Genomic DNA, 15,465 nt, shown 5'->3' with positions numbered 1-15,465 from the left:
CAATTTCTATATGTCCCCGATCGGGTAAGACCTTCGTGTTTCCGGATGAATGATACCTTTAAAAAAAAATATTGAATTGCGTAAAAAAACAAGATTATTTTATTTAGATCTGAAATGTAATTTAATGTATTAAGAGCGCTACTTAGAAGAATTATACATGGTTTTGAATGATAAAAAAATCTCGGTGACTATACTGGGCTCGAACCTGCATCCCATCGATTCAATGTCTTTGATGATATCCACTGTGCTAACCCTCGTATGCGATCGCGTGAGTGTAAATAGTCTATTTTTTATGATATCAAATAATAACTGACGAAAAATAAAATTTCCGTGATGCTATGATCAACGTTCTCTTTGTATAAATATCCCTGATTAAAAAAAGCGATTTAAAACGATTCGAAATAAAAAATTTTAAATACTTTTTAATGCTTTCGAATACCTTGAATACTTTTGAATCCCTTTTCTTAGGGACATTTTACATTGCAAATCGTTTTGAATCGCTTTTTTTAATCAGGGATATTATCGTTCTGTACTTCGTTTAATTTTTACCCAGTAAACAAAATATTAGAAGGAATTAATAATTTTTTACAATCAAATAGATTATCAAATTATAACCTCATGGTACTTCAAGTAAATCAAGAAAAAATTCATTCAATCAAAATTATACTAGAAAAATAGGAAAGAGAGGAATGAGGGACACAAAACAGAATATCCTGTTCAGAAAAAGTGAAAAATAGTTTGATTTGAAAATTAAATAAATTTGATGAACTGAAATTGTTTATCAATAATTTGGATAATAAAAGTAATTTCAACATAAATATTGTATACGAGCGTAAAAAATAAATTGATTTTATTGTTTACTGTTTAAAGAAAAAAAAAATTTTTAATAACAAAGTAAATACGCCTTAATTTAGATTTAACTGGCTTACTTAGTCACGATTTAAGACAACCAAGTTTGAAGCAAGTTTTATTTTTGATCTGGGTATATCAATGCACATGATTATATATAATCTTTTTTACTTGGGTATGCTTAGGAGAATTAGACACGAACGTAAGTATACAATACGGTGCTTCATTTTCGAAGAAGATTTTATTCTTTGCAAAATCTTGTTGTACACACTGAAAAAAGGATTCCTGACTGGTTTGAATTTTTAATTTTATTTCAAAGTACTAACTATTCGATTTCGAGAATTCTCCGTTTGAAGTGCATATAAATTAAATCTTTTTTTTTTTTCAACCTTTCAATACTTGCTGTCCTTCAAAATTGTTCTTAGTAAAATTACTGTTACTCAAGCTGTACTACTTTTGTCCATTGCAAAAGTCAATTTTTCTATGAAATTTACATATTCTTACTTGCAGAGCGTAAACTAACAACACATAAAAAGTGCTTGAGAGAATTTTGTAGAAAGTGTTATTCTCTTAAGAAAAAGTCTTATATCAGAAGCTAAAACCCATACTTTACAGGTTACGGATAATCTTATGATTAAAAAAAAAAATTTTATTAAAAAAATATAAAAAATAAAAAAAAACAGTTTGTAATTTTTAATTTAAAAAATTATCAGAATATATATAACTTGTAAACTATTGACTTTAACGTTTTGACATATGGAGTATTTTCTTAAGATGATAGATATTCATACAAAATTCTCGAAGCACTTTTTGTATAGTTTTGTTAGTTTACGCTCTGGATGTGAAAAAAGGTCAGTTTCATAGAAAAATAGACTTTTGCAGTGGATGCAAGTAAAACAGCTTGAGTTACAATTAATTTACTATATGCACTTGAAAAAACAAGGAAATTCTAACGAATTTCAATAACCATCACTTCGATATTATTAAATGCAGCTGGGTATTGGGAAAGTAAAAAAAAAAAATTTATTTTGCACTTTTTTTAAATAGAGAAACTTCGAAATCCTACGGTAAGTAGTTGGAGTTACAAGTAAGAGCTCAAATTCGGCAGGAGTTTTTTTTTTTTAAATGTAGAAAAATATTTTGCTTGATAAGCAAAGGAAAAACAACCTACATCAGAAATAACGCACCCGGGTATACACGCTTTATATATGTGTGATCGTATATACACTGAAAAAAAGAAATATTAGTCCCAAATAAATCAATTTAATTGTGGCTTTTTTTGAATATTTCTTAATGACAAATAAATATATTTGGTACAACAATATGTAACAGTTGATTCAAATAATTTTATAATTTGACGGAAATATATAATTTATTTGTGCTAAGTAATTGATATATTTGTGGTCAAGATATTAAATTTGTGACAAATAACCTAAAATTTGGCGATACTATACATATATTTGAAGCCCTTATTTATTTGTAGCAATTGGTTCCCCTCGAAAATTTGAATCACGGTGGAAACACCGTATAAGTGTAAACACCGTGGATCCACCGTGGTTACACAGTGGTTTTGTTCCATTTCACCACCGGGTATACACAGTGTATCCACTGTGATTACGCGGTGTATCCACCGTGATTCCACAGTGGCTTGACCACTGTGTATACACGGTGTTTCCACCGTGATTACGCGGTGTATCCACCGTGTTTCCACGGTGGCTTTGTGCTATTTCACCACCGTGGTTCCACGATGTATCCACCGCGTAATCACAGTGGAAACACCGTGTATACACAGTGGTCAAGCCACCGTGGAATCACGGTGGATACACCGCGTAATCACAGTGGTAAAATGGAACAAACCCACCGTGTTTCCACCGTGATTCAAATCTGCGAGGGTCATTACTTTACCACAAATAAATCAATTATTTCACGCAATCTAACTACATAAATATATTATATCTTTCTCACAATTAAATATTTATTTGGCCATATCCAAATATACGATATCTTTGGCTCAAATAAATCTTAGTTGGCTCGAATAAATCTTTTTTTCAGTGTACAAGTTTCATAAGACTACGTATGGTCAAGTATGAACATATATAACCTTGCATAATTGTACATTATTGAACATTTTTTTTTTTTTTCCATGTAAGTTCATTAAGGTGTCAATTATTTAACAAATTAGAATTTTTTACTTGGCCATGATGTAATCTATTCATTTTTGATCCAAAAATAATAAAAAAAAAATAATATTAAAGTTTATTCCAATGCCATTTAACTCTGCTCAAGTAATGATACTTTTTCATCTTAGTACAATGAGAAAAATTTTATTACTCGCTTAAAAATAAATGTACAGCTATAACCAATACGTAATTTTGTAGGAGATTTACCGCTCTTCAAGAAAGGTCTCGTATGTTTCTTTCGTGAATCCAACCGTTCAAAAGATTTAGAAGCTGAAAGTTCGATTTATTTGAAAACAGTGGCGTTTTTGTTTGAAATTTTATTTCTCTCTTATACACACGGACATTCAATTAAGCGCTATATGCTTTTTGTAGTAATTTCATCACTCTCCAAAAAAGGTTTCTTACTTTTTTTTCCGAACCCGAACCGTTTAGGTGATATCGAAGCTCAATTTTCTTTTTTTTTTTTTTTAAATGTTTTTCGTTTACAATTATATAGCTCTTTAGTAAAGGGATATATTTTTAAGGGCTAAACATTATTTAGCCGACAATTCATCGCTCTACAAAAAAGCTATCCTATGTTTTTTGATAAACCTAACCGGTTAAGAGATATTAAGCTCTAAATCGAAAGAAAACTTTCACAAATCAAATTAACATTTCGCTCTGACGATATAAAAAATTCTTTATATTTCGAGCGCAAAGGTCGACAAAAATTGAAATGTAAAAATGATAAAATTTTTTTTATTTTTTCTTCCGTTGTTAAAACAAAATTGTTTTCTTTCTTTTTTTTTATACGATATATTCACAGAAAATCAAAAAATTCTCTATTAGAATGAAAATTTGATCGATATGACATATCTATTATAACCAAATTCAAATATGTAAGCAGTGGCGTAGTAAAACTGTTCAGAATATGCTGTATCATCACCAAAGTTGAGCAACATTGACCATGGATTGTATTTGAAAGGAAAATTATTTTGTAATTTAATTGAATTTATACCATGAACATTTAATTTTATCAATGACATGATATAGCCTGATCGGATATAATTATGCATAGAAATGATGGTTTCAACATTTATTACGTTGTATGTAGATAAAGAACATATCAAAATTGACTCAATTTCAATCAAATAATGATGACGATACTACTATAACATAAAAAATACAAAATTTTAATACGAGCAGACAAAATCCGCCGAAAATTAAGAGAATGGATTGGTCTAGTGGTAATAGCGCACAGGTTTTGTAACACAACGATCGAGGTTTCGAGACACAGAACCGGAAAGATTTTGAAAGAGTTTCTCAGATAATGCCTATTGTTATTTTTTTACATAATATTCAGTGATTTTCTTGTATTAATATTTAATTATTACACTCGATTTCATATAATTATACATAAATTTTATATAATGGTGCATTACTATGTAAAGTATATTTATTTGAATTATTTGATAAACATACTCAAAGAATTTTGGAGCGCTGTGAAAACTTTACAACCCGTGCAAAAAAATATATATCCAGGCAAAACTGTATACATTAGAGATATATTTTCATGTATGACACATGTGTACAATTTCACCTGGATATATTCCGAATATAAATTTTTTTCGTATGGAAGTTCGTCAAACACCATAAATGGAGTTATATTTAAGAAAAGTCCGAAAAACAACATTGGAATAATTAAAAAATGAACGTTCCGAGAACCGACCTCAATACCACTAAGAGATAATAAATAAGGTTCACCATATATCTTGGTGTATAATAAGCCCTCGAATGCACCGTGAAAGACAATTTTATAGTGGGCTTTTGAGGACCGTCCTCAAAAATACCACTAGCTGAGATACATTTTTAAGAGTGGTCCTCAAAAGCACTAGCAGTCCTCAAAAACACCAGAGCCTTACCGTTTTAGTCCTCATTAGCACCATTAAGTGAATATATTCATATATATATGACGCATAGATACAATTTAACCCAGATATATCCCGAATATATATATTGTTTTGCATGGAAGTTTGTTAAACATAATAAATAGAGTTATATTTGGGAACGGCTGTGAAAAACACGATTAGAAAATTAAAAAAATTAAAGTTTCGTGGACCATTCTCAAAACCACCAAGCGATAAGAAATAGAGTCTAAAATTTATGTTGTCGTATAATAAGTTCTTGAATCGCCAAATATATTTTTGTTGTGGACTTATGAAGACCATCCTCAAAAACACCAATTGCTTTGATAAATTCCTATAAGCGGTCCTCAAAAGCCCCAGAGGTCCTCAAAAACACCAGCGTCTTACCGTTTTGGTCCTCATAAGCACCAATGAGCAAACATATTGATATATACGACGCTTAGAAAAGAAGGGGGTCAATTAAACCAAAAGTACTGGTTCTGATGAATAAGAGCAAAATGATAATATTTTTTTTTATGAAATTATACTTTTTTAATAGACTATCATTCCTCAAAAGCCCGTACGTTAACAAATGATACGAATCGTTAATAAGTACGAAATAATACAACTGCATCAAATGGTACAATCGTCCCCTTGGCAGGAGCAATTAAACGAAGAGTATTAGAACCACAAGCGAATGACTTTAGTGAATAACTTTACTATCCATTACAGCTTAAAACTAAAATTACAACACTTCTAATAATATTGATTATTGTATATACACGGAGAAAAAAAAACAGGAATTTTTCCTATGTTAGCATAGTAACTATTCCTATGTGGATATAAGGAAATTCCCTATGGAAATATAGGAAAAAATACTGTTACATAGGAACTTTTCCTACAATACGTATAGTGAATTTCCCTATGCTGCATAGTAAATTCTACTATGGTACATGGTATATTTTCCTATGCCCACATAGGGAAATTTACTATGTCAACATAGGAAAATTACCTGTTTTTATTTCTCCGTGTAACGTGATGTCAAAAAAATCACTTTTAAAACTTCTGTGAATACAATTATTTTTTTTCTCGGTTAATTTAGCTTTTTTTCACATACAATCAAGATGCGAGTGCATGTCAAATGCTCACATTGCGGTTCAACCGTCCCTAAGAGGACTGGTTCAATTGAATTCTTATGATTTGACTGAAATAATGAGTATAAAAAAAATAATTCAAGAACAAGTTTACTAGATATTTACTAGAAATTTAACACTAATATGTGTAAGAAGGTATTACACAAAAAATTTGAAGATATCTTGCAGATTTGAATCACGGTGGAAACACCGTCGAAGTGTAAGCACCGTGGATCCACCGTGGTTACACGGTGGGTTTGTTACATTTTACCACCGGGTATACACAGTGTTTCCACCGCGTAATCACAGTGGAAACACCGTGTATACACGGTGGTAAAGCCACCGTGGAATCACGGTGGATACACCGCGTAATCACAGTGGTAAAATGGAACAAACCCACCGTGTTTCCATCGTGATTCAAATTTGCGAGGGATGACATTTAAGCGTCAAAAAATGATTAATCAATTTGTCAAGATCTGATAAAAAAGTTGATATGCCTGAGAATCCAAAAGCTTGAATTTTTCTAAATTAAATTATAATAATGATTCCAAGCCTTAGTCAGACTAAGGTGTAGTGTATTAAAATATAATTCCGAGTGGAAAAATCATTTTTGGATTTTTTAAACTTACTGGTTCAATTACCCCTTAGTTCAATTGACCCTCTTTTTCCCTACATACAATTTCACCCAGATATATGCCGGATAAATAATTTTTTCTCGTATAAAAAGTTTTTTAAATACCATAAATGGAGTTATATTCACGGAAAGTCTTGAAAAGCACCATTGGAATAATGAAAAAGTAAACGTTTCAAGGACCGTCCTCAAAACCACCAAGAGATAATAAATAAGGTTCATCATATATATTAGTGCATGACAAGTCCTCGAAAGCACCATGAAAAAAATTTTTTATGGTGGGCTTTCGAGGACCGTCCTCAAAAACACCACTAGCTGAGATAAATTTTTGAGGACGGTCCTTGGAAGCACCAGAAGTCCTCAAAAACACCAGTGCCTTACCGTTTTGGTCCTCATAAGCACCATTGATTAAATATATATATATATATATATATATATATATATACATATATAAATTTTTTAACGAATAGTATTTTTGAACTCTACTCAACTAATTATGATAGTTTATGACAAAATCCCTTGAAAAATCGACCATGAGGACAAATACAATAGTTAGATTTTTAAAAAAATCTACCTAAAATAACTACTTTTTTGCCGTTTTCAATATAAAATTTTATATTTTAAAAGTATATCAATATAATATATAATTTTATAAGCGGCTGAGGCAGCCGTTCGGCACGCGCCGCTCGGGCGATCACCGAAGTTAAGGCAATTTGGTAGTCAAACCCCCAACAGTTAACCCTTACTTTAATTGTAATAATTTCGAAGATTATATTTTTAAGCCCTTGTAAACGAAAAACCAGAATTTTTTAACACACCTTCAGTTTAAAAAATATAATTAATAAAACTTTCGTGAAAATACATGGGCTCTTATGGCTGTCTTCATTCAACTTAACAGGAAGTTGATAATTTGTAAAAAAATGGCACAGTTGACCTAGGTAAAAAAACTATTCAGTCTATGATATAATATCTTAAATATCTACCTACCAAATTTCGAAACAATTTACCACATGGTTTTTTTAAAATCAATTTTTTTGTATGACAGAAAGATTTCTGTCTTTGTTTTGCAACTTATTCGGCGCCCCTCTTATTTATACTAGGAAAAAAATGGCGGCTCTGCTGTGCGCGCGAAATTTAAATTATTATTTACATTTAAAGAATAAACATATATTTATATGATGTTCGTTAAATATATTTAATACCAGTCCAGTATACTGGACTGGTAATAAATACAAACCAAAGAGTTGAATAAATAATAATAATGAATGGTTATCATTAATAAGATAAGATATTTAAAAATTACGGGAAAGTTTATCTTTCAATTATTAAAATTAAACAAACAATAATTATCGTTTTTTAAAAATTAAATAATTAGTAGATGCGAAGTGTCACAATCAGAGAGAGTGAAGGCGACGGGCAAAGGGTTATATTTAATTAATTATTTAGTAAAACTACCCAAAATATTTATTCTATTACTCAACCAAGGAACCTAATAGGACCGTCACGTAGCTAGTGTGAGAATGTTTAATATTTGGCAAGTTTTTGTATACTAAATAAGTCTATTTCGTACCGAGCGGAAGTACGATAGACAATCCCGATCGTTGACCTGCGTGGCTTTAGGGTAGGTCGGGGATTTTAAAGCGAGAGGGAAGCAGGTAGGTGAATATGGGCCCTCGAGAAGTCCCTGTTCCTTTACGTCTGTCTCTTACTGTACCCGTTAACTCATGAATGTTAAAGTGAGAGGTATAAACAAGAGAAAGATATTTTTGATTAAAAAAGAAAAGAATCTGTATATTCTGATATAAAATTATAATATGGTTTACATTGGGTATATTATAGGTTTAACAATATATATATATATATATATATATATATATATATATATATATATATATATATTTTGACTTACCACTCAGTTGGAGTTGGTTTACAAATTTGCGCTGATCACACTCTCTCTCTATTTACCGATTTGAATTTATGATCGCGAAATGGTTTTATTTAATTCACCGGAACACTGCACTGGGGCGTCGTGATTTTACCTCAGCGGAATTAACTGCACTATTCGGACTCGGAGCTACTGGGGTGCCTAGTGGATACACTCCCCTATCTACCAAATACGAACGCGGATATTGAAATTTGTTTTTAGGATTACGATCTAGGAGTCTGGATTCCTAGGCTATAGACCGTCACGAGACCGATGATCCTAATTTGGGTGAGTCGAATCGACCGTGATTTTTGCGAGTTTAAAATTTAGGTATTTGGCCAAGGAGCCCGATTGCCTAGGCGGTGGACTGTCACGTAGACAACGATTAAAATTTTACCTCTGATTCGCGGTACTAACCGGACTTAAGCCGTTAGAACTAATCGGTGCTTTGTTAAAGTCTGGAGAGCTTCGGAGATATTACTTTTGATCGACTCGAGATCCGGCAGAGTTTAATTCTGATTAGCGATTGACTGCCTTCGTTAGGTTTTCGGCAGTTTATATACTCTAGTTTTGATGGGAAAGTCATAGATTTCTGATGCAATCGTTGGGTCCATCTCATTAATTTGGACAACAACATGATGAGTAAGTACACGGTTCCGTGAATAGCTTTCTAAAAACTTAGAAAAGTCCATATATGGACATCGGGTGATATCGTTTTTGTCAACAACAACGAATAGTAAGGGCTTTAATAGAAAAACAAATGGCTAAGTGCGTAGATTCGGTTCGTCATAGTATGGGAACGTATGCAGTGATTTCGAAATATTTAAATTAGATGGTCGTAAAATTTTTATGACCATTGAGTTAATTAGAGGTCCGGTGCACACGTGCAGGTGTCCCGCTGAGTCGCAGCTATACATACTTTCGGGTACTACGCCCGTACACACACATACATACTCTCTTATAAATGTGTTGTGAATAGGTGTACGCAGGTAAGTGTGAATGCAAGATGAGTATACGGCTAGACGACATAATTGGGTTTGAGCATAGGCTCTGCCCTTTTGATGGAGAGAAAAAGAGAAAGGTATATTGTCATATCGGTCGATCTCTGTTTTCTTACTCATCGTGCATGCACTTACATAGGTACCTGAGAAGATCTCAACGCAAAGATTTTGGGTGTGGCTTTGTCTACTGTTTCAATAATAATAAAAAAAAACAAATCCTAAATTAGCAGTTAAATCGTAATTCATATGTATCAATCGTTACAGAAGATTAGTATATTACTTACATTTTTAAATCAAAATTAATGTTTATTTGATGTGTATGGGGTATTAGATTGATAAAAAAATACAAATAGTTGAAGAGATATACTATTTATTAATAGTTATAACTATTAAAATGGTAACAATGAATTGTGTAAAATTAATTTTTTGTCACTAAAATAATAAAAATTTATGTAAATTTATTAACTTATTTTGTAAAATTATGTTAAGATCAACACAAAGTAATAAATACAGGCAACATGCACATGCAAGTACTAGATACAAAAAAAAATTTCAAAGAAAAATAAAACATTATGGGAAGCAAATGAAGTATAATAGTTTTAAAGGAAAGGAAATAAATCAAAATGATCAATTATTCAATATTCATTATCAGTTTTGTAGTCAGTACACGAATCATAATCGTAATCTACGCATTCACAATGTACATTACTCCTAGAATCAGATTCAGAATCAAATTCCAGGTCAGATTCAAGTATTTGTTCATGATAACTTTCAGAATCTGTGTCCATCGCGGTTTGTTCGTTCTCAAGAATTGTTTTTATTGAATTAATTATTTTTTTAGAAGAAGTAACAACTGGTTTCATGTTTCCGTTTGCAACTAAAACACTTTTTGACGAACAAAGTGTTAAACCATCACTTCCGGACTGCTTATATTCTTCTCTTAATTTTTCAATTGTGATTCCTGCTGCAGCAGTTTTATTATTAATATATTTTGAAATGCCACCATCTGCTAAGGGTTTTAATGATTCAATAACAAATTTTTTATTTTTCATATTACATAATTTAGTCATTAAGTCTTTAATTTTGATAGCATTATTTATTAACTTTAAACGATCTACTTTGAATAATTGCAATAAAGCTCCTAATATTTACAATCAACCAATGCGTCATGAGCGTTTTCAATAGTATTTTTCCATAAATCATCAATTCAGTAAGTCCTAGCGAGTTCTTCAAGCTTTTTTATTTTGCCTTGACTTATTAATGGAATCGAATCAATAAAACCATATACAATCTCTTTGAAACGCGCAAATAAATTTAAATTTATTAACCAGCGTATTATTCTCGGAGCATCAAATTTGATAACATTGTGCCCTACTAAAAAAGCTTTGGGACCACATGCTTCCAAAAATTGGAGAAATTCTTCAGCTACTGTTAATGGCGGTGTAGTTGTAACAATTGTGCCATTCTGCCATAAATGACCTTCAATTATAGTAAATCCGTTTGTTTCCGAAGCCTTGTCATCAATTCGTTGTAAAGAAAACATATACTTTACAAACTTTTGTGTACCACATTTTGCTGCTATTTGAAGTATATCGGCCGTTTCGTAAAAGCTGGTTGATTCAATATCAATTAGTACTAAAGGACTATCTGCAGTGTAATTTTCATCTTCAGCATTATCTTCATCCACTGAGACATTAAAAATACCTGAGCGATATGATATACCTTCCTTCCGTTCTTGATGGAATGTTTTACGTTGTTTTTTCAATTTTTTTCGACAGCGTTTGCGTTTGTAAGATACAGTATTTTGTCTTTGTGCTAATTTTTGGCGGATTATATCACGCGATGAAGAATGTTTGTGGGTGAAATATCCTACTTCTAATCCAGCAACTTGAAAAACTTGAGTCATATAAGTGGCACCTATATTTTTTTGACAAACAGCTGCCATAGTTCGATACTTATAAGAATTAGACTCTGCATAATGTCTACTCTTGGGATATTTAATTGCAACCATACGATTGAAAGACTCATTTGGCTGTGATGAACCACCACGAGCGATTCGGGCGATTCGATGAGTAAATTTCTCCAAACACTTGGTTAAAGCTACCTTCAAATTACTATTTTGAAGTGGTTCTCCTCGTGGCAGATTCTTATAAATATAATCTGGGTTGTCCTTGGCATTACACCAATCACCACAGCTGTTGTGTTCATCATAAACATGGTTGACAATATTTAGGAGTGCTTTTTTAGCGTCCTCAGAATTATCGCGGTTTTGATCAAGAGCATAATTAAAACATTTTTTTAGATGAGTAATGACCGGACTATTCAGTTCTTTATACGTTGATCCAAGTTTATATAACTCTGAACCAAATTTTTTTCGCACATGATTTCCATCTGATAATTTATGTAACTGAAGTTGCGACCGGTCAATTGAACGCCAATATATATAGATATACATAATGAGAGAAATAGTAGAAAGAGACTAAAAATATGTGAATGACATTTATCCTGATGAAAAAACATAATAATTGTGTAGAGAAGCCCAAGCTTTTCCTATCCCATCAATTCCACCGCCTTCGAGTGTCGGAACCACTGGATTTTCCAGCTGGAATATTTTGAATCGGCGAAAAAAATTCTGAGTACACTTTACCCCGCTGGAAAAAATTCAAGCATGTCTGGAGTGACCTCAATTTCTTGTTTTCACCGTTTCGTCCGACTCCGAGTGTCGGAAGTACTGGAATTTCCAGCTCGAAAATTTTGAATCGGCGAAAAAATTCTGAGTACACTTTACCCCGCTGGAAAAAATTAGAGCATGTCTGGAGTGACCTCAATTGAGTATGTTCATCGTTTCGACCACCTCCGATTGTCGGAAGTATTGGAATTTCCAGCTGGAAAATTTCGAATCGGCGAAAAAAACTCTGAGTACATTTTACCCCACTGGAAAAAATTCGAGCATGTCTGGAGTGACCTCAATTGAGTATGTTCATCGTTTCGTCCACCTCCGATTGTCGGAAGTATTTGAATTTCGAGCTGGAAAATTTCGAATCGGCGAAAAAAACTCTGAGTACATTTTACCCCGCTGGAAAAAATTCAAGCATGTCTGGAGTGACCTCAATTTCTTGTTTTCACCGTTTCGTCCGACTCCGAGTGTCGGAAGTACTGGAATTTCCAGCTGGAAAATTTTGAATCGGCGAAAAAATTCTGAGTACACTTTACCCCGCTGGAAAAAATTAGAGCATGTCTGGAGTGACCTCAATTGAGTATGTTCATCGTTTCGTCCACCTCCGATTGTCGGAAGTATTGGAATTTCCAGCTGGAAAATTTCGAATCGGCGAAAAAAACTCTAAGTACATTTACCCCGCTGGAAAAAATTCGAGCATGTCTGGAGTGACCTCAATTGAGTATGTTCATCGTTTCGTCCACCTCCGATTGTCGGAAGTATTGGAATTTCCAGCTGGAAAATTTCGAATCGGCGAAAAAAACTCTGAGTACATTTTACCCCACTGGAAAAAATTCGAGCATGTCTGGAGTGACCTCAATTGAGTATGTTCATCGTTTCGTCCACCTCCGATTGTCGGAAGTATTTGAATTTCGAGCTGGAAAATTTCGAATCGGCGAAAAAAACTCTGAGTACATTTTACCCCGCTGGAAAAAATTCGAGCATGTCTAGAGTGACCTCAATTTAGTATGTTCACCGTTTCGTCCACCTCCGAGTGTCGGAACCACTGGATATTCCAGCTGGAAAATTTTGAATCGGCGAAAAAAACTCTGAGTACATTTTACCCCGCTGGAAAAAATTCGAGCATGTCTGGAGTGACCTCAATTTCTTGTTTTCTCCGTTTTGTCCGACTCCGAGTGTCGGAAGTACTGGAATTTCCAGCTGGAACATTTCGAAACGGTGAAAAACATTCTGGCTACATTTTACCCTGATGGAAAAAATTTAGGCATGTTCGGAGTCAGTGAAATTTTATATTTCCATCGTTTTTTTTGCCTCCGAGTGTTGGAATCACTGGAGGTTCCAGCTGTGAAAATTAAAAAGCTCTTAAAATATCTAAGTACACTTTAGTTCGCCAAAAAAATCTGATTTTGTTTGGAGTTGCCCTTAAGTTTTATTTCCCACCATTTAACCACCCCTTACTGTTGAAACAACTGTAGGTTCCAGCTGGAAAATTGAAAAAGCTTCTAAAAAAATTCTGAGTACACTTTACCCTCCGAAAATAACGAATTTACTTTTTCGGACAAGTGCATCGTCGGAAAGAGCAAGCAGATATCCAGCTAGAATTTCATTCAACTATTTCTGAGGTTATTTTATACTTCTGAAAATTAATTTCTATGTTTAGTAATATCGAAATAAATGTAGGCAAACTACCAGCATCCAATTACTTTACAATTTATTACTGTTACCATTGTTACATTGCACTGTTACTTTTTTTTTATGTTTTCAGTATGAACTACGTCAGTTCGGGCAATCGTTTGCAAATTCTGCATTTAAATATTCCCAAATTTATATATTTTTGTTTTTTAAGTGCAGTTCTTGCGATTTCTGATTCATCCTCATCATCTGTATCACACTGATCTTTAATTAAACACCCGAGATGGATCGAGCGCTTACAGTTTTCGCATGTATTTTCATTTTTTTCATATAAAAGTTCCCTAGCACAATATACACATTTATCACGTAAGTTCTCAGATTTCTTAAGTAGTTCAGCCATTATTTGTAAACGCTTATCTTGTGTATCGAGTTTTTTCCCTAGTGGAATGTTTTTATAAAGACACTCGATATAATGCATAACGTAAACTCCACAATTGTAGTCATCAGTTTGATACGGCCGCTTGACTGGTGGTTTTTTAATGCTCCAATTTAGTTTTGCTAGTTTACTAAAACTACTTACCTTCTCGCACTCACCAATGAATTTTTTGAACGCGTCTAAGTATGTTTCATCTAATGGTAACGCAAAGGGATCGTATAACATGACACTTTCATCCTGTATATTCACTACCAACAATTGCCAGTGACTACAAAGCAGATAAGGCATTAAAATGATGTCGCCAAGTTCTGCAGGGATCTTATGGATTAGCCTTTTCTGGCTTCTTCTTTTTTTCCAAAAGTCACCCAAAACATCAGAAGTGAGCTCACAAGGAATGTAGGTTATATTTTTCCAACTTGTCATAAATGTTGTCGAATAAGCATCGATTATTTGTCCATTAATCCATCCTTTATCGAAAACGGAGTAAAATTGTCTTGGAGTTACAGAAAAGTTTACCAATCCATAAACAGTATCACTTTTGGCACCATAACTTGTCATTATGATCTTATTAGAACGTGATAATTTATATACCTCTGGATCGTTCCAAATTCCATTTGGTAACAGAGTAAACAATGAACCTTTATCATCCTCTTCACCATTAGCAGTGTTAAATTTTTCGCACAGTTCATGTTTGCTTTTTGCAGACTTTTGTGTTTTTACTTTTTCATTTTTCTCTTTCTGATTCGTAATTTTTATATTTTTTTGTATCCGTTTTGCTGTAAGTTTTTGACTTTTTAATTTACTTGATTTTTTTAACGTTGCTTTTTTAACTTTCGTTGCTTTATGTAAGAGATTTGTTGACATTTTTGAGATATAATTCATAGACATATGTCTACTACGATCCTTTCTTATTCTTATCTCTTCTTTTTCTTTCCACGTTTTCGCCCATTCAGATTCGATTTTTGGATCAGCTGCTGGATCTTTGTACAAAGGTTACTTAAGATTCTCATTTTCTGCTTGACTAATTTTGTAAATTTCTTCTTTGGCAATTAAACATTTTACATTTGTTTCTAATTTTCGAATGACGTCGGCAACGGACCAATTCTTTCTGTTCATTAA

General features: G+C 32.8%; 2 protein-coding genes across 2 annotated transcripts; both read right to left on the bottom strand.

Moving 5' to 3' along the window:
• Positions 1 to 10,808: 10,808 nt before the first annotated feature.
• On the bottom strand, positions 10,809 to 13,487 carry LOC130673844 (uncharacterized). Its single transcript, XM_057479056.1, has 2 exons — positions 13,382 to 13,487; positions 10,809 to 11,959 (listed from the first exon to the last, which is right to left on the bottom strand). The coding sequence occupies exons 1-2, from the start codon at positions 13,485 to 13,487 to the stop codon at positions 10,809 to 10,811; spliced, it is 1,257 nt and encodes a 418-aa protein (XP_057335039.1).
• Positions 13,488 to 14,049: 562 nt separating this feature from the next.
• Positions 14,050 to 14,904, bottom strand: LOC130673843 (uncharacterized). The gene has a single exon (XM_057479055.1). The coding sequence runs from the start codon at positions 14,902 to 14,904 to the stop codon at positions 14,050 to 14,052; it is 855 nt and encodes a 284-aa protein (XP_057335038.1).
• Between the last annotated feature and the right edge of the window lie 561 nt (positions 14,905 to 15,465).

The sequence above is a fragment of the Microplitis mediator genome, chromosome 8, assembly GCF_029852145.1.
Source record: "Microplitis mediator isolate UGA2020A chromosome 8, iyMicMedi2.1, whole genome shotgun sequence".
Classification (NCBI taxonomy): domain Eukaryota; kingdom Metazoa; phylum Arthropoda; class Insecta; order Hymenoptera; family Braconidae; genus Microplitis; species Microplitis mediator.
The sequence above is the reverse complement of the archived record's forward strand: the minus strand, read 5'-3'. Positions and strand labels throughout refer to the sequence as shown.

Bases quoted from the DNA above. Each gene is read 5' to 3' on its own strand.
- LOC130673843 (XM_057479055.1), bottom strand. From the start codon at position 14,904: ATGACAAGTTATGGTGCCAAAAGTGATACTGTTTATGGATTGGTAAAC.
- LOC130673844 (XM_057479056.1), bottom strand. From the start codon at position 13,487: ATGTTCCAGCTGGAAATTCCAGTACTTCCGACACTCGGAGTCGGACAA. The intron at 11,960-13,381 runs GTAAAATGTACT...AATTTGGTTCAG, and splicing joins CTCGAATTTTTTCCAGCGGG to AGTTATATAAACTTGGATCA.